At 45.8% G+C, this 23,623-nt stretch overlaps 2 protein-coding genes across 3 annotated transcripts in view; both read right to left on the reverse strand.

Annotated features, from left to right (window-relative positions):
- Window positions 1-8,469, reverse strand: part of LOC306915644 (SUN domain-containing protein 1-like) — a 35,438-nt gene extending 26,969 nt beyond the window's left edge. For both annotated transcript variants that reach the window (XM_079493115.1, XM_079493116.1), the window contains exons 1-2: window positions 8,317-8,469; window positions 146-343 (exon numbers count right to left, since the gene is read on the reverse strand). In XM_079493115.1, the coding sequence (XP_079349241.1) occupies window positions 146-273 (128 nt within the window). In that variant the 5' untranslated portion in view covers window positions 274-343; window positions 8,317-8,469. The remainder of the gene's footprint in view (window positions 1-145; window positions 344-8,316) is intronic.
- Window positions 8,470-14,151: 5,682 nt separating this feature from the next.
- On the reverse strand, window positions 14,152-22,381 carry arg1 (arginase 1). Its single transcript, XM_079492186.1, has 8 exons — window positions 22,196-22,381; window positions 21,672-21,744; window positions 19,261-19,435; window positions 18,594-18,756; window positions 16,863-16,957; window positions 16,656-16,760; window positions 15,794-15,930; window positions 14,152-14,441 (listed from the first exon to the last, which is right to left on the reverse strand). The coding sequence occupies exons 1-8, from the start codon at window positions 22,316-22,318 to the stop codon at window positions 14,278-14,280; spliced, it is 1,035 nt and encodes a 344-aa protein (XP_079348312.1). The 5' UTR covers window positions 22,319-22,381; the 3' UTR covers window positions 14,152-14,277.
- Window positions 22,382-23,623: the final 1,242 nt, after the last annotated feature.

Consider the following 23,623-nt stretch of genomic DNA (forward strand, 5'->3'; position numbering starts at 1 on the left):
AGAGCCTCCTTTCCCCAGGGGGGTGCTGCTGTAAGGCTTACCTGTGCCCTCCAGAGCCTCCTTTCCCCAGGGGTGTGCTGCTGTAAGGCTTACCTGTGCCCTCCGGAGCCTCCTTTCCCCAGGGGTGTGCTGCTGTAAGGCTTACCTGTGCCCTCCAGAGCCTCCTTTCCCCAGGGGGGTGCTGCTGTAAGACTGCAGCGGGCTGGTGCCCAGGAAGCCCTCGGCGGGCCCATAGCGGTCGCTGTTGGGCAGGCGCAGGCTGCGTCTGGACATGACGGGAGGCTGGAGGACGCCGCTCTGCTGCTCCCTCTCGCACTGCGACACGTGGGAGGAATAACTGGAGCTGGCAGGAGGAGCAGAGGAGAGAGAGATGGAAGGATGAAGATATGAGAGGATGTGCCAAGAGCTCAGACCCACCATGTACATTATACATCACAGTAGGATGAAGATATGAGAGGATGTGCCAAGAGCTCAGACCCACCATGTACATTATACATCACAGTAGGGGTGCAACACTTAGTCCAACTAATCTATTATAAAAACAAAATGAAATAGTAAAATAATCAAATACTTTCAGTATTTTGGGCATGTCATTCTCAGATAAGAAATGACGACGCTCACACACTGTGGGCACAAGTGTGTGGTAATAGAGGAGCCTCAATTAAACTACAACTGCAATAAGTGGGGGGCATGTCATTCTCAACATGGGTGTAAAAAGGTCAACAATAGTTACAAATAACGAGATCAGCTTGTAGTCAATTTGTGTTGTGCGACAAAGGATGGCATATGGGTTAGGGATATCGTTATTTGGCGATTTATACATTTTTTAGACAATATTCAAAACAAAAAGATGCTTCTGGATAAATTATTCTATTAACCGAGAAGGTATTAGATAGTTGCAGAATCAAACCGGGGATGTTGCGTTCAGTTGGTCATCTACCTAGCTACCACCCCCAACACGTCCTACTATAGAGCGTCGCAGTCCCGCCTCCTACCCTGGACCAGGAAATGAAACCCAATGCATTTTTCCCATAGACATTTCTTAAAGTATTTATTTAAAGACGGTTACGCCACGGACAAAGCCAACTCGAGTCGTGACAACACAAACAATATTTTGGACCAAACAAATAATTACAAAGAAGAAAAACAACAAAAAAAGTGTTGTAACCTGCCGTTTTTTTCTTCTTTCTAATTATTTGTTCGGCCCAAAAAATTGTGTTTGTTGTCATGATTTGTCACGACTCGAGTTGGCTTTGTCCGCGGCGTAAACGTCTTTAAATAAATACTTCTGAAATGTCTATGAGGAAAATGAACGGAGAATAATTTCCTGGTCCAGGGTAGGAGGCGGGACTGCGACGCTCTATAGCCCTGATCCAACTACCAGACATGTCCTGTAGAGGCATTTATAACAATAGGTGTCCTGGTTGATAGTGTGTTCTGTTTCCCCAGTGAGTGTCCTGTCCTGCAGCTGGTGATGATGATATTTTAAACAGAACAGTGAGGACAGGAAGACTCACTGGGGGGGGGGGGGGGGGGGGGGGGGGTAACATCAAGTCTAATCATGGAAGCGACAATGACCGATTTAGAAGGCATTTGTAGAATCGGCCTCTTGTCTTGAGGGGTTAAAAAAGAAATACTCCACACGCCCTGGCCCACATTCTAGCACAGCTGAGGTTGGTCTGACAGATCTGTGCACAGCTGAGGTTGGTCTGACAGATCTGTGCCAGGGAGAAAATAGTCTCTCAGTCGATATGATCATATGAATCTCCCCATGTTCACTCTCATGAACTTTGGAATTAGTGCCGCCTGCCGTGCCTGGCATATGAAGCTAACACCCAGGTTTGCCTTAGCTGACCCAAGCAGGTTGCAAACTTTGCATAGGGCAACATTTAGCTGTCTGAGTTGAGTTCTGCAACTGAAGACAAGACACGGAACTTTGAAAGTTCATCTCCAGTACCAACTTAAAGTATTCCGGCGGGCATAGGGTGATCAACATACAGACAGTAACAGCCAAGTCATGGGATATCTAAACACAAACTAGCTATTGTTTGCCCCTCTAGGTAGGGACATTCTGGGTGGGAACCCCTTTTGGTGTTTTAACCAAGCGTTATGTTATACTTTAGCTATTGAAAAATAGCAGATCTACAAGCTCATAGCGCGCCACCGAGTGGCGCGCTACGAGCTTGTAGGTCTGCTATTTTTGAAAAATCGTGAAAATGCGGCACAAATCTTTGAATATATATTCTTTCAGAAGACCTTTTTTTTTTATTTCGACGTCAGGTCTAAATGGGTTAATGTCACAGGACCCCCATGACTCTGAGAGTGTACAAATGGAACCAAATGGACCCTTTAGGTCCATTTGTACACCCAGAGTTAAAGACCTGTCCATTTGGAACCCCCTCAAGGAACCCAGATGGTGGTCCCTGAACCCCACTTTGAGAACCACTGTTATAGGGCATAACTTCCAATCATGATGATATAATTTCTGCAAAGCAGACAAAGAGAAAAGCAAGAACACAAACTCCAAAATGACATGATGCAGAATTCATTGAAGTCGAAGTTGAACTGTCTATGGGGGAAATCGTCTGGGGAATAATGGAATATACTGGACTGGGTCTCCTGTTACAGCAAGAGTTGAAACTCAATCCGTATAGTTTTTCTCACGCATATAAAACCCGGAGCAGCACACAGACACAGACACACACACACACACACCCCCACACACACCCAGACACACACACACACCCAGACAAACACACACACACCCAGACACACACCCAGACTGCACAGGTAAACATTGCAAACGACAGCAGACAAGATCTGAATAGTCCAACCGAAACTTAAAGCATAGAACAAAGGCAGGTTTATAAGCGTTAATCTCACTTAACCAAACAAAAAAGTCCAACCGCAGAACAAGGTTCAATTTGTATATCAGCGACCAAGTGCACCGAAGCACACAGATAAGAAGACAGTCCACACAGAACCACACAGATAAGAAGACAGTCACGACCCTGTTTGAACAGGAATGTACAAAGACCCTACAGCATCTTTAAAAGAGGCAGAGTAAAGTAAGGAAATAAAACAACAACAACTGTACTGTCTGCTACACACAGGTCTGTCCAGCCCCAACTCTCCAAATCCACCTCGTCATCAGAGACAGACATCCCAGGGAAAAGAGCTGCTGCTGCAAACGCCGGTCATCTTGAACGCTAGTACACACAGCCAGTGAGTCACAGCATGCACACACAGCAACTCCCAGCGTAGAATAGATAGAGTAAAGCAAAGCACCTTCGCCCTGCTTAACGTACCGTAGAACTGCTGCAGTGATCACTTCCTGTTAGGACGACAGTGGCTGGACCAGCTGCTTAAGAGGGAGAGAGATAGTGTGTGTGTGTGTGTGTGTGTGTGTGTGTGTGTGTGTGTGTGTGTGTGTGTGTGTGTGTGTGTGTGTGTGTGTAAACACCTCCCCTCCCTCTTTTTCCCCCCACTTGCTGCATGGTCTCTCCTCTCATCACCTTCTCATATCTCACCGATGCTCTCTTACACCCAGACTTACTGCACAGCCAAGAGGGCAGAAGTTAACGGGAACTCAGTGAACTTTAACAAAAGATATTCTCCTCAAAGTTAAAGGAGAATTCCATGCTAGAAGGCTTTCGTACCTTTATTTGTAGTTGTTACGTCCCCACCAAAGAGGTCCAGGGTTTGTGCAAAAGCGCATTATTGGCTATTTCCCCTACCATAAGCCCTCAATGAATTGAATTGCATTGAATTGAATTGGGGTGTTATGCTAATTCGCTTATTTCCCTTGCTCAAAAATCTATATTTTTTGTATATATATCCTCTTTTCATAATGTAAATAGTATCCCGAGCGGCACACTTTACTACTTATTTCGATGGAAATAAGCGAATTAGCACAACAACCCAACCCCCATTGGGGGCTTATATTAGGGGAAATAGCCAATAATGCACAAAACACCTGGACCTCTTTGGTGGGGACGTAACAACTACAAATAAAGGTACGAAAGCCTTCCAGCATGGAATTCTCCTTTACATTATTGTGCTACTCGGTGAGCACAATCAATACAATGGGAGGATATGCTGTTATTGTGTCATCTTGTGTGTCAGGGGGGGTAATTGGATCTCACATGTAATAGTTACCAAAGGGACAATAGTTTCCTCAAAACTGCAGTATATATGTTTACATTCACACCTGTCCCCTGCAGCAACTTGAATACTGGGTAGCTACTACCTACTAATTATGCAAAAGAAAGAAATCACACCCGTGTGAAGTGAGTGGTGCAACTCCGTGTGGGGGTTCCCGGGGGGGGGGGCCCAGGAACACGCCCAGGGGGCCGGGCCGGTTCCGGCGTGCCGCACCGCGTCCGAAACGGTTGAGAAATGACAGTATGTGCGTGTGTGTTTGGTTGCGCACAGGTGGAGAAAAACAACCATGCTGTTTTCGTGCTCATACCCAGCCAGCCAGGCAGGCAGGCAGGCACCCACCCAGCCAGCCACCCACACACATAACTCCGTTAAGGTAGTGGTTGCACCACTCAAAAACACATCTAAAGCACTTTAGGCTGTAATATGAAAGGACTTTTAACTTTAAAGAACTGCAGCCCCACAGAGCAGCAGTTCTGTTTATTAGCCCAGAGCAGTAGAAGAAGAGAGTCGCGACACGCTTTGATCTCGCCGCAAAGCGGGGTGCTGCTATGGGCTATAGTTCCAAACATTGGAACTATCCCATTGAGACAGAATGAGCACTTTAATTCCGCATTCCATTATTGCAAAGGGAGTCAACGCTAGTGTCATCACTCTCATACTAACTAGATCACGCTGTATTAGCCTACAGAGGGTGATTACAAACAGGTCTGCATCCATGGCCCTCATCTCTGAACAAATATAAACTAGGTTGTATAGCCTACTGTATGTTCTCTGGACATATACAGTAGCAAAGCCCCAGTAGACAGCACTGGACAAGTGGACACATAAAACACTATTTTGATTTGCCAGTGGCTGTATAATAAAAAGATTATTATCAGGACACTTAGGACAGAGAAGGATGAGGCTGGCAGGGCACTGCGTCAGGCACCCAGAACTTGAGGCAAGTAAATTGACCCTATGGGAGCCAGCCAACCCAGGGCAAAGCCAGGAGGGGAAATAAGCATACCACCTATGTAGAAGACGTACTGCAGCTTGGCTGACAAGAACCTGATGTTGGATAGCACATTGTGGAGGGCAGCGATCCAGGAATCCAGAGTTGGTGTTGGCTAGACCTCACTCTCGCAGCAACTAACTAGGACAGAGGACTATGAGATTCGATTCTCGTATAACGCACGCTTATTAGTTACATTACATGCAACATGCAGTACTGTGCATGTATGTGTGGCAGGATGGGTGTGAGTTCCCACGCTGTCACGGCCCATCCCCCACCCACTCATCAGTGGCTGATTGATGGCAGTATAAAAGGCAGTGTGTTTCCCTGTTGCTCGTCAGCAGCTGGTTGTCTCTTCTGGTCGTTGTGGCTGGCTTGGTCAGCTGGTGTGTCCACACAGAATACAGCACTTGGTTTGCACACCAGTGCAGGAAGCGGGGATTGAACCTGGGGCTCCCACTCGCCAGACCAATGCGCAACCTTTTGGCAGGGCTGTTGCGGGCTGGGTCTTGGCTGGGGGCCCCGGGTTCAACTTCAATCCCTGCTTCCGTGTAATGCTACATATTATAAACACAACAGACTCAACAGTTGACTTCCTCCTCTGTGTACAGTACACTGCTCCAGTTCACACTCACAGATACGATAAAGTTACCAAGGCTCACACGTTGCAGGTGATAAGAAAAGAGCTCTGTGTGTTATCTCACTTTACTACTGTCACCGACCGTTACAAAGACTTTACTACTGTCACCGACCGTTACAAAGACCAAGAACACTTTACTACTGTCACCGACCGTTACAAAGACTTTACTACTGTCACCGACCGTTACAAAGACCAAGAACACTTTACTACTGTCACCGACCGTTACAAAGACCAAGAACACTGACTCATCATAACGTGTTCTCACTTTACTACTGTCACCGACCGTTACAAAGACCAAGAACACTGACTCATCACAACGTGTTTAGCCAAACCAAGTGGCTAAATTACGGACGGTAAACAGTCCTATTGATTCGGTGGCTGCAACCTCGCAGGCAAATCGTCAATCAGAAATGACATCTTCTGTCCACTTTGTGTTTCATTTTCTGACATGAGGCTATAGGATGTTGTATTGTCTACTATACAGACGTCGTCACGTGTGTACAGTATGCTGGGAGGACGTGCCATCTATCATGTACACAGATCCGCAATGTGACAATGTCCAGTTAATGAATGGTTCAATAAAGTGCACTAAAGTCTAAAGTGTTTAAAGAGTTAACAGACACAAGTCACAGAGATGAATAACTTACATAAAGAACTCCTAGTCATAGATTGTCAACAAATGTTAGATATTTTTCCCCACAAAGACATTAGTGTGCGTTTGTAAGCAACTAAAGAAGTACACCAGTTACAGAACACATTGTTCTCACAAACAATGTGTATGTGTCTCTGAGTCTTGACTGTCATGTTCCCGGCAGAAAGTCACTTTCCTCCAAGGGTTGTATTGCTTCAAAGCAATTTGGTTACAGAATCAAATTAGTTAGTCCATCAACCGCAGGTCAAATGAAGCCAACCCATTCTCCCTGCAGCCTTGAGACTCACTGGCAGTTCATGCACCGTCCAGGGCTTAAGCCAATTAGCCAGTAGGTCAGTAAGTTACTTACCTGCGAGAATAGGTATATCCAGTATTACTGACCACATGCTGAGAAGGTTTGAGTGGGTGAAGAAGCATAGACTGTTCCATGATGAGAGAGAAGATTCAACTGAGCTCTCTCTCTCTCTCTCTCACTAACAAATGTGACGAGAAGAGTCAAACCAGGAAGTTTTATCATCTACAGTACAGTGACAGTCCTATCTCTCTCTTTCACACGAACACAAATCACACTCACATGTGCAAATTGACACAGACACTACTACTACTACTCCCACCCACACACACACACACATTTTTACAAGCTGGCCAGTTGCTTCAAACTAAGTTCCCGTACCAGCCAAGCATGACAACACCCCGAGCTAATAATAATAATATCATAACCCCACCTTTTTCCTCACTCTAAAAAAAAAAAAAGCTTATCTGTGGCAAAGACAAAAGATCTCACTGTACTTCTTTTTTAAAAACAGGGCATTCAGAGGGAGAACCTGGCCAGTCCTGAAATCCTGTAGGAGTCACCAGTCCTCACATCACACATCAGTGAACACATGGCTTGGACGAGAGTCAAGTCACACCCTATACTACCACTACCACTACTAAACATCCACACACCCACCCAGCAGGCTGGGTGAGAGACTGTATACACAAGAGTTCTATATTTACAACGAATAAGTATTCAGAGCACGCATAGTGTACTGGTTCAAGTCAAGGACCCCCAAATTGATGTATACATTTGGCCACTGCAGGCCACACAGACCCCTATCTGAAAATGTTCCCCAGGAGAGATGATGTGTTAAAAAAATAAGTAAAAAAAAAATGACTCAAGTTTCCAACTGTTTACCATTAAAAAAAAATCAGGTGTACAAGCTCACAACGTGGGTCGAAGTGACACGCTGTGAAATAATTAATGTCAATATTTAAAATTGCAAAGTTGGTTTTAATGTTTAATTCAAATGGCTTACACTACAGTGACACTACAGTGTTGGAAGGGTTTGACAGAAAGCACGTGTGTTGTTGACTGCGTGGGTTTGACTGACTGACGTAAACAGCCAATCAGAGTATACGTTGGCGCGCCAGTCAACCAATCAGCGTCCACGGTGGGCGGGGTACCGCGAAAAACGAACAGCTCGAAGCAAGGTTAGCATCATAGAGGTTAGCATTAGCTTAAATTAGCTTTCCAACTCTAGCAACTGACTCACTGCCCTTCATTCCAAACAAACAAAACATTACAACAACTATAATTACATTTATATTATATCTTTGTAGACTTTAACCATTATATCATGCCATGTCACTGTCACTATTTATTTATAGACAAGACGAACATGTTCCCCGAAGTAGACTTCCCCAAACTAGCTTGAAAATACATTAAATAGCAGACCTACAAGCTCAGGAACGCATAGCGGCACGAAGCGCTGTGGGCTTGTAGAGCAGCTATATTTGTTTCCGAAGCGTAGAACAGGTGCAGGTTCATTTAGAAGATATATTCACTCACAGTGACAATAATACGATGCATAAATGATGATTTCTCACCTTGTTGAACGAGCAATGGACGCCGAATGTCGTGTCTTTGTTGTTTATTAACCTATTTGTGGTTTGGTTTGGGATTATTTTCTTTCTGCTGCTTGTTGTTTGTATGTTGGCGACGCGGCCGTACTGTGAGTCACGTGGTCCTTCTTTTAAATGTACTGTTGGTGGGTTATCACAACCCGTTTGTCGTGCAATACCGCCACCTCCAGGACTGGGATGGAACATCAAGAAATAAGAAATAATAATTAATAATAATAATAATACTAATGATGATGATATACTGAATAACTGATGCTATTATTATTATTATTATTATTATTATTATTATTATTATTATTATTATTATTATTATTATTATTATTATTATTATTATTATGAGTCGAAAGAAATGGCTGCAGACTGCAGCCTGCAGTCGCTCCTCATGAAGTACAAATAAATAAATAAATGTCAGGCTAGTTAAAAAATGGAAAAGTTACTGGTCCCTCCCCATATTTCCCATGTTTATTATTATTATTATTATTATTATTATTATTATTATTATTATTATTATTATTATTATTATTATTATATATTTTTGTTTGTAAATTTTAAATTGTATTTAAAATGCCTAACAACACCAACGACAGAAACATCTAGCTGCCCTCTGAACACTAGCCACTTTACACAGCGAGTGAGCTGTAGTAGGCCCTACATAGGAAATGCATTCATTCATTATTTGATCCCTGAAATCCAACATCATAGAAGAACACGTTTATCCACAGTCACAAGGGGGCGCTCTGTAGTAGTCTAGACGATCTGACGACGAGTATAATAAACTGGAAGAAAAGTAACGAGTGTGTGTTCTGGTCCTGTTGATTGAGCAGAGCAGGACCTATAAACGGTCCTTCTCTGCTCAATCAACAGGACCAGAACACACCTGGGCTGGCTGCCAGGATCACATCCACCAATGGGGAGGTCAGCTGCATATACATTTCTCAAATTTGAAAGCACTATATTTCTAAAACGATGACACATTTCAAAGATTCCTTTTCAGGCAAACATGTCCACCATAAGATTAACCTAAATAGGGTTGAATGGGGTTTCTAGGTGTAAGTATGCAGGACTAGTAGCATGCCAAAGTTTGTGCTATTGCCATTGAGGATGCATTTGGCTAAGTTAAATAACTCAGAAACTACAAAACATTTCAAAGTAAAAAGTTCCAGCATGTGTCTCCACAGTAAGCTGAATTATAAAAAGTGTGAATGGAGTATGTAGGTGAAAGTGATTTTTTGACTTGCCAATAGCTGCCATTGAGCCCCATTATAAATCTCTCAAATTTGAAAGCACTATATTTCTAAAACGATGAAACATTTCAAAGATTCCTTTACAGGCAAACATGTCCACCGTAAGATGAACCTAAATAGGGTTGAATGGGGTTTCTAGGTGTAAGTATGCAGGACTAATAGCATGCCAAAGTTTGTGCTATTGCCATTGAGAATGCATTGGGCGTTTAAGTTAAATAAATCAGAAACTACAAAACATTTCAAAGTAAAAAGTTCCAGCATGTGTCTCCACAGTAAGCTGAATTATAAAAAGTGTGAATGGAGTTTGTAGGTGAAAGTGATTTTTTGAAAGCAATATATTTCTAAAACGATGAAACATTTCAAAGATTCCTTTTCAGGCAAACATGTCCACTGTAAGATGAACCTAAATAGGGTTGAATGGGGTTTCTAGGTGTAAGTATGCAGGATTCTTAATAGGACTAGTTGTTAAAGATCCCTAAATATTCAGCACAACAATTGAATGGATTGGAGATGACTTCTTGGGTGGGGTGGAATTGTCAATGATCGCGTGGTGCCACCAGTACGACACATCTTCAGTTGTGTGCCCCGACCTCATTGGGTGTTTCGGCCACTTATCACAAGACACCCTCTGCCGAGGTTGGCCCACCACAGGCTGATCAGACCTGGGTGTATGTCGCATGGTGGCACCACGTGGTCATCTGGAAGCCCATGTTGCGTCTCTACGTTTCAGCCACAGCCAGTGACTGCTCCGTTCTGCCGCAGTGGAAAGTTCTTTGATTGCCTTCCGTTGGGCCTGACCTCTGATCCCTACTTCCTTCAGGAGCCTTGTGGTGGAACTGGCTACAAAGCCTCTGCAGCCCACCTCCACGGGCCACACCTTCGCATTCCAGCCCCGCCCCTCTGCCTCAGCTGCTAAGTTGGCATACCGCAGCTTCTTCCGCTCGAATGCCTCATCGATGGCATCCTCCCATGGGACTGTTAGCTCAACGATGAAGACACGCCGACAGGATTTGGACCAGAGGACCAGGTCTGGACGCAGGTTGGTCGCTGCAATTTCGGGTGGGAAGGTGAGCCTCTGGCTGAGGTCTGTCCGCATTTCCCAATCCCGGGCTGCACTCAGTGGGCCTGAGTCTGGAGGCGTTGGCTTGGTCCGCCGTTTCTCCCCTTCCCGGATGAAGGTTGTTTTCCGTGGGAAGGTAGACTGGGCATTTAGAGGCATGGCATTGGTGGTTGCCCTCTTGTTCTCAAGTTCGGCAGCCAAGCACTTTAGCACTTGGTTGTGGCGCCAGGTGTATCTTCCTTGAGTTAGACTGGTCTTACAACCCACCAAGATGTGTTTGAGGTTTGCTGGGGCTGCACACTGGATACAGGCTGGGTCCTCTCCATACCAAAGATGTAGGTTGGTTGGAGAGGGCAGGACGTCATATGTGGCTCTAATGATGAAACTCAGCCTACTAGACTCCATGCTCCACAGCTCGTTCCATGTGATTTTCCTCCTCTCCACGCCATCCCACTTCATCCAGCGGCCTTGCTGGGCCTGGGAGATAGCATGCCAAAGTTTGTGCTATTGCCATTGAGAATGCATTGGGCGTTTAAGTTAAATAAATCAGAAACTACAAAACATTTCAAAGTAAAAAGTTCCAGCATGTGTCTCCACAGTAAGCTGAATTATAAAAAGTGTGAATGGAGTTTCTAGGTGAAAGTGACTTTTTGACGTGCCATAGAGCTGCCATTGAGCCCCATCATACATTTCTCAAATTTGAAAGCACTATATTTCTAAAACTATGAAACATTTCAAAGTTTCCTTTTCAGGCGAACATGTCCACTGTAAGATGAACCTAAATAGGTTTGAATGGGGTTTCTAGGTGTAAGTATGTAGGACTAGTAGCATGCCAAAGTTTGTGCTATTGCCATTGAGAATGCATTGGGCATTTAAGTTAAATAACTCAGAAACTACAAAACATTTCAAAGTAAAAAGTTCCAGCATGTGTCTCCCCTCTGCAAGTCATTCTTGACCAGCGACGAATCCTAAATCAAGCATTAAACTCTGGGATCATCTCTACAATCTATCGGTGCATTGTTTTGAGGTGATGTTCTTCCCCTCTTTTGCACTAGGTATGGTGGTGTGTGGTATTTTAATGTTGTACGGGTCACTGTGTGCCTTTGTTGTCTTGTATTGTGTATTGTATTGTATCTGTATGCTGCAGGGCGGGTCATGGCTGATGGAAGTAGGGGTGCTGGGGGGGCTGGAGCACCCCCTCCCCCCAGGAACAGCCCCCCCTCTCGGACATGAGTGGGAAAATAATAATAATTTGAATCAGAACAGATTTCTGTTACTAGGCCTAATAAATATGCTGTATCACAGTCAGTATCGGCGCCTTATCCTGGTTAAATGCCTGTGTGTTATTTTGCTCATACGAGTGGAGAGGGTAAGTTCAAGCCACTTTTCTCCATGAAAATGCGGCGCGTGCTAACGCGCACCGCACCCCCTACTGACCATTCAGCACCTCCTACTGTAAATATCTTCCCACGGCCATGGGGCGGGTCCTTGGGGTCCAAGACAAATGTCTCCCTCGGGAGACAAAATAAAGAAACCTTGAACTTGTTTCTGAACAGTATAGGGTCCGGGGTGCATTCATGAGGTCCAGACAGTTGAACTTGTTTCTGAACAGTATAGGGTCCGGGGTGCATTCAGGAGGTTTCTGAACAGTATAGGGTCCGGGGTGCATTCATGAGGTCCAGACAGTTGAACAGTATAGGGTCCGGGGTGCATTCAGGAGGTTTCTGAACAGTATAGGGTCCGGGGTGCATTAATGAGGTTTCTGAACAGTATAGGGTCCGGGGTGCATTCAGGAGGTTTCTGAACAGTATAGGGTCCGGGGTGCATTCAGGAGGTCCAGACAGTTGAACTTGTTTCTGAACAGTATAGGGTCCGGGGTGCATTCAGGAGGTCCAGACAGTTGAACTTGTTTCTGAACAGTATAGGGTCCGGGGTGCATTCATGAGGTCCAGACAGTTGAACTTGTTTCTGAACAGTATAGGGTCCGGGGTGCATTCAGGAGGTTTCTGAACAGTATAGGGTCCGGGGTGCATTCATGAGGTCCAGACAGTTGAACTTGTTTCTGAACAGTATAGGGTCCGGGGTGCATTCAGGAGGTCCAGACAGTTGAACTTGTTTCTGAACAGTATAGGGTCCGGGGTGCATTCATGAGGTCCAGACAGTTGTACACTTACTCAGAGTTAAATTAAACACACAGGATTGTTTATTATTATTATTATAAAGCGCATTTCAAAAACAAAGTTACAAAGTGCTTTACAGTGGCAATATAAAACGCAGTACACACCGGCTTAGAGGCAAATGGTGGGATTAACAATCCTACAGTAAGTGGGGGTCCCAGAGGTTAAAAACTAAAATTAAAAAAGTATCAAATGGGGGTTCCGCATGGCCCGAATGCATTTCAAACTTGGGGTGGGGTCCTTGAAATAAAAAGGAAAAAAAGCTTGAGAACCACTGTGTGACGCCGAGGTGTAGGGTCACCAGATCCAAACTGTTCATTTGAGGGACATAAGTAGCGCCTGTGTGGGACAATGGGACAGGGGGATGGGACGGGGTTAGCATAGCAACTTGATTCTGGACAGGAACCCCTTTTGGTGTTATACTTTAGCTATTGAAAAATAGCAGATCTACAAGCTCATAGCGCGGCACCGAGTGCCGCGCTACAAGCTTGTAGATCTGCTATTTTTGAAAAATCGTGAAAATGTGGCCAAATCTTTGAATATATATTCTTTCACAACAAACGTTTTAAACTCATATCTTTGCTTCTGTGAGGGTCCCTGGAACTACATAATTACGTATTGCCAAATACAGATAATTCTGGGGGTCCTTGACATGAAAAAGGTTGAGCACCACTGACACAGAAACATGAGGTTTTTCAGAAAACTGTCAGGATTGAGAAGGTATTTGTAGAATCGTCCTCAGGTCTAAATAGGTTAAGTTGCTATACAAATGCCTTGTCATATTCGACCATATAGACCTAATAGTGCCTATACATTTAAACCCCTCTGGCGTCTCACAATTTGTTTTAGAATCAGGACATTTTCTTTTAAAAGGCTAATTTTGGTCATGGGTGGCATGGCCAACTTGGTACTGTATCCTAGGGGATATTTCTCATGTTATTGTAACAGGCTTAATAAAAACACATCTTGCAGGAAAAAGAGTCAACGAGAGTGCTTTACAACAGAAAGCCAACTGTTTTAGGGGACTAAATATATTTGCATACTGATGCTTGCCATGCAGTCACAATGTGGGACAGACAGGGTCTCAATTTGTGGGACGCCTGAAAAGTCTTGGAAATGAGGGTTCTGTCCCACGCAGAGGGGGACATCTGGTGGGGGGAGGTGTCGAGGCTCGGGCAGGCAGTAGTCGGCCGGGTGCAGGGTCCCCTTGCGGAGGTGTCTGCCAGGGTGTGGGTCCCCCTCGTGGAGGCGTCTGCTGGGGTGCAGGGTCCCCTCGCGGAGGAGGCGTCTGCCGGGGTGTGGGGTCCCCCTCGCGGAGGAGGCGTCTGCCGGGGTGTGGGTGGGTCCCCCTCGCGGAGGAGGCGTCTGCCGGGGTGTGGGGTCCCCCTCGCGGAGGAGGCGTCTGCCGGGGTGTGGGCTCCCTCGCAGAGCCGTCAATTTATTATTAAGGCTCAGGCATGCAGTAGTCGGCGGGGTGGTTCCCCTCGCGGAGGCGCCCGAAGCAGCCCAGCACCACGTCCAGCGCGGTGCTCACGGTGGACTGGACCTCCGCCTCTGTCCTGCCTCTGTCCGGGTTCACCTCCACCAGGTCCACGGCCGACAGGAGACCTGGACGGAGAGAGAAGACGGATGTTCAGAAAACAGGCCTCATCGCCGTGTTGGCTTTTTTGTGGTGGACATGTTTGTCAGCATTCCATTTTTACAACATGAGTGGACAATAATAATAATAATACCAGAAACACAAATAGATAGCCCTGGGCCGTCCGTTCACACCTGAAACATACAGTAGCTGTCTCTTCTGTGTGTCACACTCACGTGGTTTGATGACACAACTTTGTTGCATGGGGGGGAGGGGGGGAAGACAGCTATGCAACAAGGTTGTGTCATCAAACCATGTGACTCCCATTGGCCTCAACCTCAGGTCAAATGCTTGGCTGTGGTGTGTAGTACCAGCATTCAAATCCGAGGGGGGTAAAAAATGTCTGGCCTTCTTTGGCCCCTGGTCGTGGAACGATCTGCAGTCCAGACTAAAATTGGCTTTGAAAGTTCCCTTGAGAAGTTTCAAAAGGATCATCTTTGATGTACAGTCCAACACCTGCACATGTTTGGATATGTACTAGCCTATGTTCATGCCTAGATATTTATTATGTCGGTTCAGATCGTGTAGATTGTGTATATTGTGTATTTTGCCCTGCTACTAAAAAGTAGGACTGGTGACTTGTTGTATTTATTCATAGGTACTTTAAGGTGTATTCTGGATGTTGTATTTGCTGGTCCATAATGTAACATTGACAATGTGGTATTGAAGTGTAATTTTATTCCTGCCTCTTGGCCAGTTCCCACTTGTAAAAGAGACGCAGTCTCAATGTGTTTTACTGGTTAAATAAAGGTTAAATAAAATGCATTGCGAGCCGTGCGACACACAGAAGAGACAGGAGACACTAAGGAGACAGCTATGTCTCAGGTGTGAACGGCCCCTAACAGACTGGACACACTGAGGAGACAGCTATGTCTCAGGTGTGAACGGCCCCTAACAGAAGTTAGGTGGGGTCGTTGCAAATAAAACGTTTGAGAACCACTAGTACTAGTGGACTCCCATATGCAGGGACGGATTAACCCCCACGAGGCCCCTGGGCCGGTACGTTTTGCAGGGCCCCCATAGCACATGTGCGTGCGACATTTTCATGATTTTCCGTGTTTTTATCATCTTTTTGACCTAAATTTAACTAAATTAATGGCCAATGAAGGGCCCCAGGAGCCATTTTCAGGGCGTCAAATCTATTACCGCGCAGTCCAGTTTCTCTGAAGGGCCCATGAGAGCCAAGGGCCCCTGGGCCACAGCCCCACTGGCCCAATGGCTAATTTGTCCCTGCCCTATGTGTCATAGTAAATACGTCTCATACATATTCTAAATAAGAGAGAATACGAAAACCTGGAACTCTGCACCACTGGGTCCTTACCTGTCTGACAGAGGTGTTCCGTGACGTACAGCCCCTCCCTGTAGGTGAGCCCCCCCACCACGGGGGTGCCGGTCGCTGGGGTCACCGCGGGGTCAATTGCATCTATGTCGTAGCTCAGATGGATGGGTTTTTTCACTCTGCGGACCGAGAGAATGGACACAACATGTTGGAAAGGCTTTAGATGTGTGTGATTGTAAAGCTGTGATGTGAACATGTAAGCTCACTCCACCAGATGGGGGTGGTATTATTGAGTTCACAAGTTGTGGAACAAAATGTGAAGCAACTGTCTTAATGGTGCATTTATATAGCGCCTTTATCCAAGGCACTTGACTTCACATAGATTGTGCATTACATTCACCCATTCATACACACATTCATACACCGATGGCAGAGGAAACCATGCAAGGCACCAACCAGCACATCAGGAGCAATTAGGGGTTCAGTGTCTTGATCAAGGACACTTCGACACTAACTCTGGGGGAGCCCGGGATCGAGATGGCAACCTTGCAGTTCCCATCCGGGCACTCTACCCCTGCGCCACCGCCACCCTCTATTTAAATGCACCATTACAATGGTCCATTCATTCATACATTGGGAGGTGAAGCGGCAAACAGTCGACGCCAGCGTCCTCACTTCCCACATTCACACACCAAAACGGTGGCAACCACTGGAGGCAAGGTGGGGTTCAGTGTCCTGCCCCAAGGACACTTCGACATGTGGACAGGAGGAGCCGGGATTCGAACCGCCAACCCACGGATCATCGGACGAACTGCTCTACCTCCTGAGCCACAGCCGACCCCAACATGTACTGTCGATGAAAAACACATCATTCACATCATCATCATCATCATCATGGTCTTACGTTGAGGAGAGGTAGTCACAGGTCTCCTCCATCACCCTGTGGATGCCCAGTCTGTCCACCTCGGTCATGGAGAACACCTTGATGCCCAGCAGCTTCAGGATGTAACTGACCAGAGAGAGAATACCGTATTTAGACCTGAGGACGCATCTGTGTCACCTCAAAATGTTTTGACCACTTTAACCATTATTTTAAAGACATGTCACTCACTGCTCCTCTGGGTCCACGTCCCTCAGGCCGATGTACACCAGATCTCTGGCCGACACACAGGGTTTGATCCACGAGAAGTTTGGCAAGGGAGGAATCTGTAGTGACACAGAGAAGAAACAAGAAGTTTGGCAAGGGAGGAATCTGTAGTGACACAGAGAAGAAACAAGAAGTTTGGCAAGGGAGGGATCTATAGTGACACAGAGAAGAAACAAGAAGTTTGGCATGGGAGGAATCTGTAGTGACACAGAGAAGAAACAAGAAGTTTGACAAGGGAGGAATCTGTAGTGACACAGAGAAGAAACAAGAAGTTTGGCAAGGGAGGAATCTGTAGTGACACAGAGAAGAAACAAGTTTGGCAAGGGAGGGATCTGTAGTGACATAGAGAAGAAACAAGAAGTTTGGCAAGGGAGGGATCTATAGTGACACAGAGAAGAAACAAGACATTTGGCAAGGGAGGGATCTATAGTGACACAGAGAAGAAACAAGAAGTTTGGCAAGGGAGGGATCTGTAGTGACATAGAGAAGAAACAAGAAACACAGGCTTTCTTCAGAGTTGCAGGCAAATCCTATTTGTTTAATCAAACATGATCTTTGTATAGGACTGTCAACACTGCTATCTGGAAGTGATCATTGATGGGTATTTTCTTACCATATGTAGTGTTTCTTATTTTATGTTCACATCTTATTACTATGTTAAAAAAGACCTTGTATTTCTTTATTGTATCTGGTGAACAGGACTGCCCTGTCACACAGTGATGTTATATCAATATTTGCATGTGTATTAATTCCACTATCAGCTGTCGCCCACTCCAGATTGTCATGTTCATTATACCCAAAAGGGAAATAAGATTCAATGGAGAAACATGGAAAACTACCAGACGACAACCTTGCTCTTAAAGATGAGGATAAACATACACTCTCACCCTATGAGCTAAATGAACAACAACAGAATCCTAATCACGGAACGTGATTAAAGTCGAAAACAGGATTCAGACCATCGGACGCCCATGACAGCCTGATGACATCTTACCCTGATGGGACCTTTCAGCCTATTGAAATGTGACAGCTGAATCCTAATCAATGACATGTTTTTCAGTATATATGTTTGTGCAAAATGATATGTTGACATTCAGAGCACTTAGGAGAATTCTCTCTCCTCTATCCTTTACCACTGTACACGCTCTGAATCTGAAGAAAGAACACTAAAGAAATCTGAGGAATACTTTAAGAACTTGTGTCTTGTGTCAAAACTCCTTTCAGGTTTTTTACATTACTCTAAGTTCATCTTTTGTGTCATTGATACCTGGTGTTCTCACTTTTCCAGTGAAGTCTTATAAGGTCGAGGTATTTGCTCTCTAGGCTATTTCCCTAGCCTCAGTTATAAATCTATCAGTGATCATATCGAATTTGTGTCTTCAGACAACGGCCAGACTATCACATTTAAATCACATTTCAGATTTCCCAAACAGTGGGTCGGTTGACCCATGTTTGAGTCGCAGACCACTCGTGAGTAAATATCCCTTAAAAGTATATAATATCACTTCAAAAGACTAACCCTAACCCTAACTAAATTAACCTTTAAAGACAACATTTCATCAATCAATTCAAAACAATTCTATCATTTTTCAAAAGTATTTCCATAAAGATTATTATGACAAAACATACAGTAACCACTTTTTCATAGTACTTTTTCCACCACTTGATATATAACTCTATGGTATTACGGTATACCTTTGAGCGCAGCTCGTGGATGAGGTAGGACATGGGCTGCCCGTGGACGTTGCCTGTGGGCGAGGTCAGCGGCGTGTTGATGTCGGCGTGCGCGTCCACCCACACCACGCTCAGCTCCTTCTGGATGGCCGTGGCGTGACCGTGGATGGAGCCTATCGCCAGGCTGGAGAGACGCACGCCATGATGACACGGACAGACAGGGAGACGAGACAAGACAAGACAAGACAAGACAAGACAAGACAAGGACAAAGACAGATAGTGAGAGGGGTCTGGTCTGGACGCAGTGACATTTGTGACCTGATTTGACAAAATGAGTTAATAGCACAGGCAGACTCTTCACATGTACTACTAGAGCATGTCTGAAATAAATGTCAGACAGTAGCACATGACAGCCATGTGGAAAGTCTTCCCCTTTGACATTTTTAAACAAACACGAAAAGCAAACATTTCCCTGGCCCGAAGAAATGAATGACTTATGAACTTGTGTCTAATGTATAATGTGTGCTGCGCTACATGTGCACGCACGCATGCACGCACACACGCATGCATGTGTCCATGCCATACAGGATCCTTGTGGGGGTTCCAGGGGGGTCCCGACTCCCAACCGCACGCCACACACACACACACACACACACACACACACACACACACACACACACACACACACCTGTGGTCTCCGCCCAGCATCACAGAAGTGTGTCCGTCTCTCTTCACCTTGTGGACAGCCTCTGCCAGTCTCTGGTTGGCGCTGCCCACCGTCCTGGGTCTCTTCACGCGGCCCACGGGCTCGTCGCTGGGCAGCTCCTCAAACGTCACGTTGCCATAGTCTCTCACTGCACAGCCTGGGGTCAAAACAAATATATATGATCGTAACAATGGGCTTTATGCACACACACACGCCATTTTGGAAAGAACATGGGGGGCCCGGCCCCCTAACCCGAGTGGAATAGTAACAGAGTGGCGAATGGCAATGGAATGCGGAAGTGCTCATTCTATCTCAATGGGATAGTTCCAATGTTTGGAACTATAGCCCGTAGGCACCCTGCTTTGCGGCGAGATCAAAGCGTGTCGCCCCTTCCCTATACTTCGTTCACAGGTGTTACCGCTGATACTAGAGCTCTGCTCCATTCTGGTCAAACAGAGTCAGGGTGCTGCTGTTGTGCAACTGTCGGCTCACTGGGAACACTCTGCTACCCCAATGGGTCTCAAAGTGTCCTTGAGTGGGTTCCAAATGGACCTGTATGGTTGTGTAACTCTGAGAGTGTACAAATGGAACCAAATGGACCCTTACGGGTCCATTTGGTTCCATTTGTACACTCTCAGAGTTATGGCGTGGATGTGGGTTTGCGCCGTGACTTTTTAAAAGAAACCTCGACAAAATAATGTTGAATAATTTATTATTCCTAGAAGGCATTTGTAGAACCGTCCTCAGGTCTTAAAATACTGTCCGGTGTGCACGTTGAGCACCTGCCCCCCTCCGGTGTGTGTGTGTGTGTGTGTGTGTGTGTGTGTGTGTGTGGCATGCACAGTGCGTGGAAACGGTTGAACTTGAACTTGAGCATGACGCATGAGGCAGACGGTAACCTGCGGTCCTTCCTAATCCTGGCACGCGCGTGCGCGCGCGCGCACGCACACACACAAACACACACACACACACACACACACACACACACACACACACACACACACACACACACACACACACACACACACACACACACACACACACACACACACACAGCCAAGGGGGTGTGTACCAAGGTCAGATGAGCTGGACCTATCAGATCGCCCCCCCTTGTGTTCCATTAATAACAACACAATGTGTGCCATGATGCAACAGCATGGCTGACCAGACACATGCGCACACGACCCACTGTTTACCGCGCTTCTGACGCGCCATGTGTGTGTGTGTGTAAATAAACACGCACGCAGACAGGCACACTCACACACTGAACAAAATCTAATCCTACTTATGTCCTTGTCAACACCAATTATGCACGTGTGCTGCACTGTTATATAATACAGTACTGTGTGAGGCCAAGCCTCAACATCACTGCTTCGTTCTCACACATGTTCGTGTCAAGGACTCCCAACATTGATATGAATACCGTTACCGTACCCCCATCTGAACATAATTATGTTGTGCCACAATTTTTCAAGAGTATATATTTTAAAGACTTTAAAGATCGATTCTATTCGCAAATTGTGATTGGCCGATTGTGATTGGGTGGGAGAGCCATTGGTTGAGCCACGGGGGACACCCGTTTTATTTATGTAGCTGGTAGAGAGATGTCAGACACTGCGTAATATGCGCATAATATAAGTACAACAAAGTAACCCACTCCCTGGGGTCTGCAGCCTAATTGTATATATATCTATTTGGAGGCCGGGTCCATTTAGTTCCATTTGTACACTATAGTTACAGATCTATAAGGGTCCATTTGGTTACTAACTATCAACGAGTTATAGCCGCGGGGACCCCTGGAATCCCGCCAAGGACGCTGGGGGTTCCCAGACCCCACTTTGAGAACACAGAACCCCAAAAAATCATAATCATCTGGGGAACCGGGGACATACCCCCCAAAATAATCTGGGGGCCCACCTGGGGGTTCTGGGGGCCCACCTGGGGGTTCTGGGGGCCCACCTGGGGGCCCACCTGGGGGTTCTGGGGGCCCACCTGGGGGCCCACCTGGGGGTTCTGGGGGCCCACCTGGGGGCCCACCTGGGGGCCCACCTGGGGGTTCCGTCCGACGCCCAGTCTGGGAACCACTGAGCAACGACACTGCTATTTTTGAAAAATCGAAGAACGACTGACATAGAAACATAGCTTTTTCAGAAAACTGTCAGGATGTAGAAGACATTTTTAGAATCTGATCTCAGGTCAAAATGGGTTAAAACAAGTATTGAACTAAAAACAAACATTAAACCTGTATATTGGAGGGGCTATAGCGCCCCTCAAAAAACAAAATTATAGGAAACATAACAAAGGGGCCCATAAAAATGTGTCCGCCACCCACAAATGGGTCCCGACCCACTGTGCATTCTGGTACACAGACAGACAGAGAGTTGCAGACTCACCCAGTGCCTGCAGTCTGTCCACCAGGCCTGCTGCCCGGATCAGGTCTGGTCCTTTCTCCACTCCTCCTCTGGGCTGGACGGGATATGATGATGCAGCACAACAAAGACATTAGGCTACCATACAATCATAATAATAACAGTATAAGAATGAATTATTATTATTATCGTGGGCTCGAGTAGCGAGCTACTGTATTATCTTCACTAAATATTATTATCCCCCCTGTGACATAAATAATGTGGGTCAATACATCAAACAGCCCACACTGTTTCTTCAGGAACAGTATAGCCTATATTTCTAGTTAATATTGCTATTAATAATGTGATAAATATAGGCTGACTAATAAATAAACAGTGGGCTATTTAAGGCACTGATATTATATTACAGCATATAGTTGTTAAAGTCACGTGATCATCTGATGTCCCTTTGAGAGATGTGTTACATACATAGTTTCCACGTTGAATTATTAAATAAATCATGAATGAATGAATGATCATGAATTGAATGCTCTCTAGCTCTCACTGACTTGTCCCTTGGAGAAAGGCGCTCCCACGACACCCACTGAGAAAGGCTGGTGATGGTGATGGTTGTTCCGTTTACAAATAATTGTCCTAAAAGCGACTTGTAGTAATCCCCTGGCGAGCACCATGATGATGGGAGAATGAGACGCTGCAGCCGGGCGAGGAGGAGGAGGAGGAGGAGGCGCACGCTTTCTGCCAACCACACGCACAGACAGACAACCAGGAGCTAGAGAGAGAGAGGAGACAGAGAGAGAGTTGCACATGTCACGGGGTGGTGTGGCTTGCTGCCTGCGGTAAATAGCAGATCTACAAGCTCACAACGCGGCACGTTCGTGACGCGTTGTGAGCTTGTAGATCTGCTATTTACCGAGCACGACAGAGAGAGAGAGAGGGAGGGAGGCATGGCTCATAATGTTCAAACGGGACAGGTGGAGAGAGAGAGGCTCGTCTCCGGCGCCGCCCCGCCCACACTGCAGTCACACAGACAGTAGGCTACAGTGCACTTAGACAGTGCATCATCATGTGCATCACATGCACCGTCTCCTCTCTCAGCCCGACGCGCGTTACACATATAAGAGGCTTAAAAGTTATAATGCAAAAATAAATGAAAATATAGCTGCAAGCAGCGATAACAGGGGCCAAGCCATACAAATTATATATATATTATTTTTTTAATACGCACAATAATTAAGCCATATAGACCACTGAAGTCGAGAGAAAGAAGACCATACAATTAACAAATTAAGCATTTTAAATAGCTGACCGCCTGACGCTAAACCAAGCTCTGGTCCATATAGCCTTAGGGAAGAAGTCCTATGGACTAGAGACCAGAGATAACCCTAACTTACAAGTTACAACCTCAGTAAAACTATGAAAAATACTACAAGGAAAGGACTGTTATTCAAAGGCTAGGATTAGGACGCAATCGGACACCACAGTGCAGGTGTCCGATTGCGATTAGAATTTAAGCAAGCCAGTAATGGTAGGCCTATATAGGGCCTATCTGTGTTGTAAGGCCACATACAGCCTGCATGTATACCTTGTCGAGGGAGGGGTGCTTGATCGTGATCCTCTGCTGAAGGTCAAAGGTCTTGAAGGTAGAGTCTCAAGAGGTCTATGTCCCTTCTTCAAGTTCTTCTTGTCCTCAGTGTGTCGAGAAGAGTGATGTGCTGGGGATCCTGGGGAGCGGTGTTGGATATGAAGGTGTTTGGAGGTAGATCCTGGGCATATATGAGACCCCTGGAGGTCAGAGTAATGTGTCATCATTTCCGTGTATGGAGATCCAGGTGATGTCAGTAGAGGGTTCAGCTCCATATATGGAGATCCAGTTGATGATCCTACACTACCTACAGTATAGAATAAGTGATGTCACATGTATATGTGTAGTCAGCTCTATTATGGAGATTCAGCCGATGAAGTCCGTTTATATTTAG

Source organism: Electrona antarctica (genome assembly GCF_951216825.1).
Source record: "Electrona antarctica genome assembly, chromosome: 22".
NCBI lineage: Eukaryota > Metazoa > Chordata > Actinopteri > Myctophiformes > Myctophidae > Electrona > Electrona antarctica.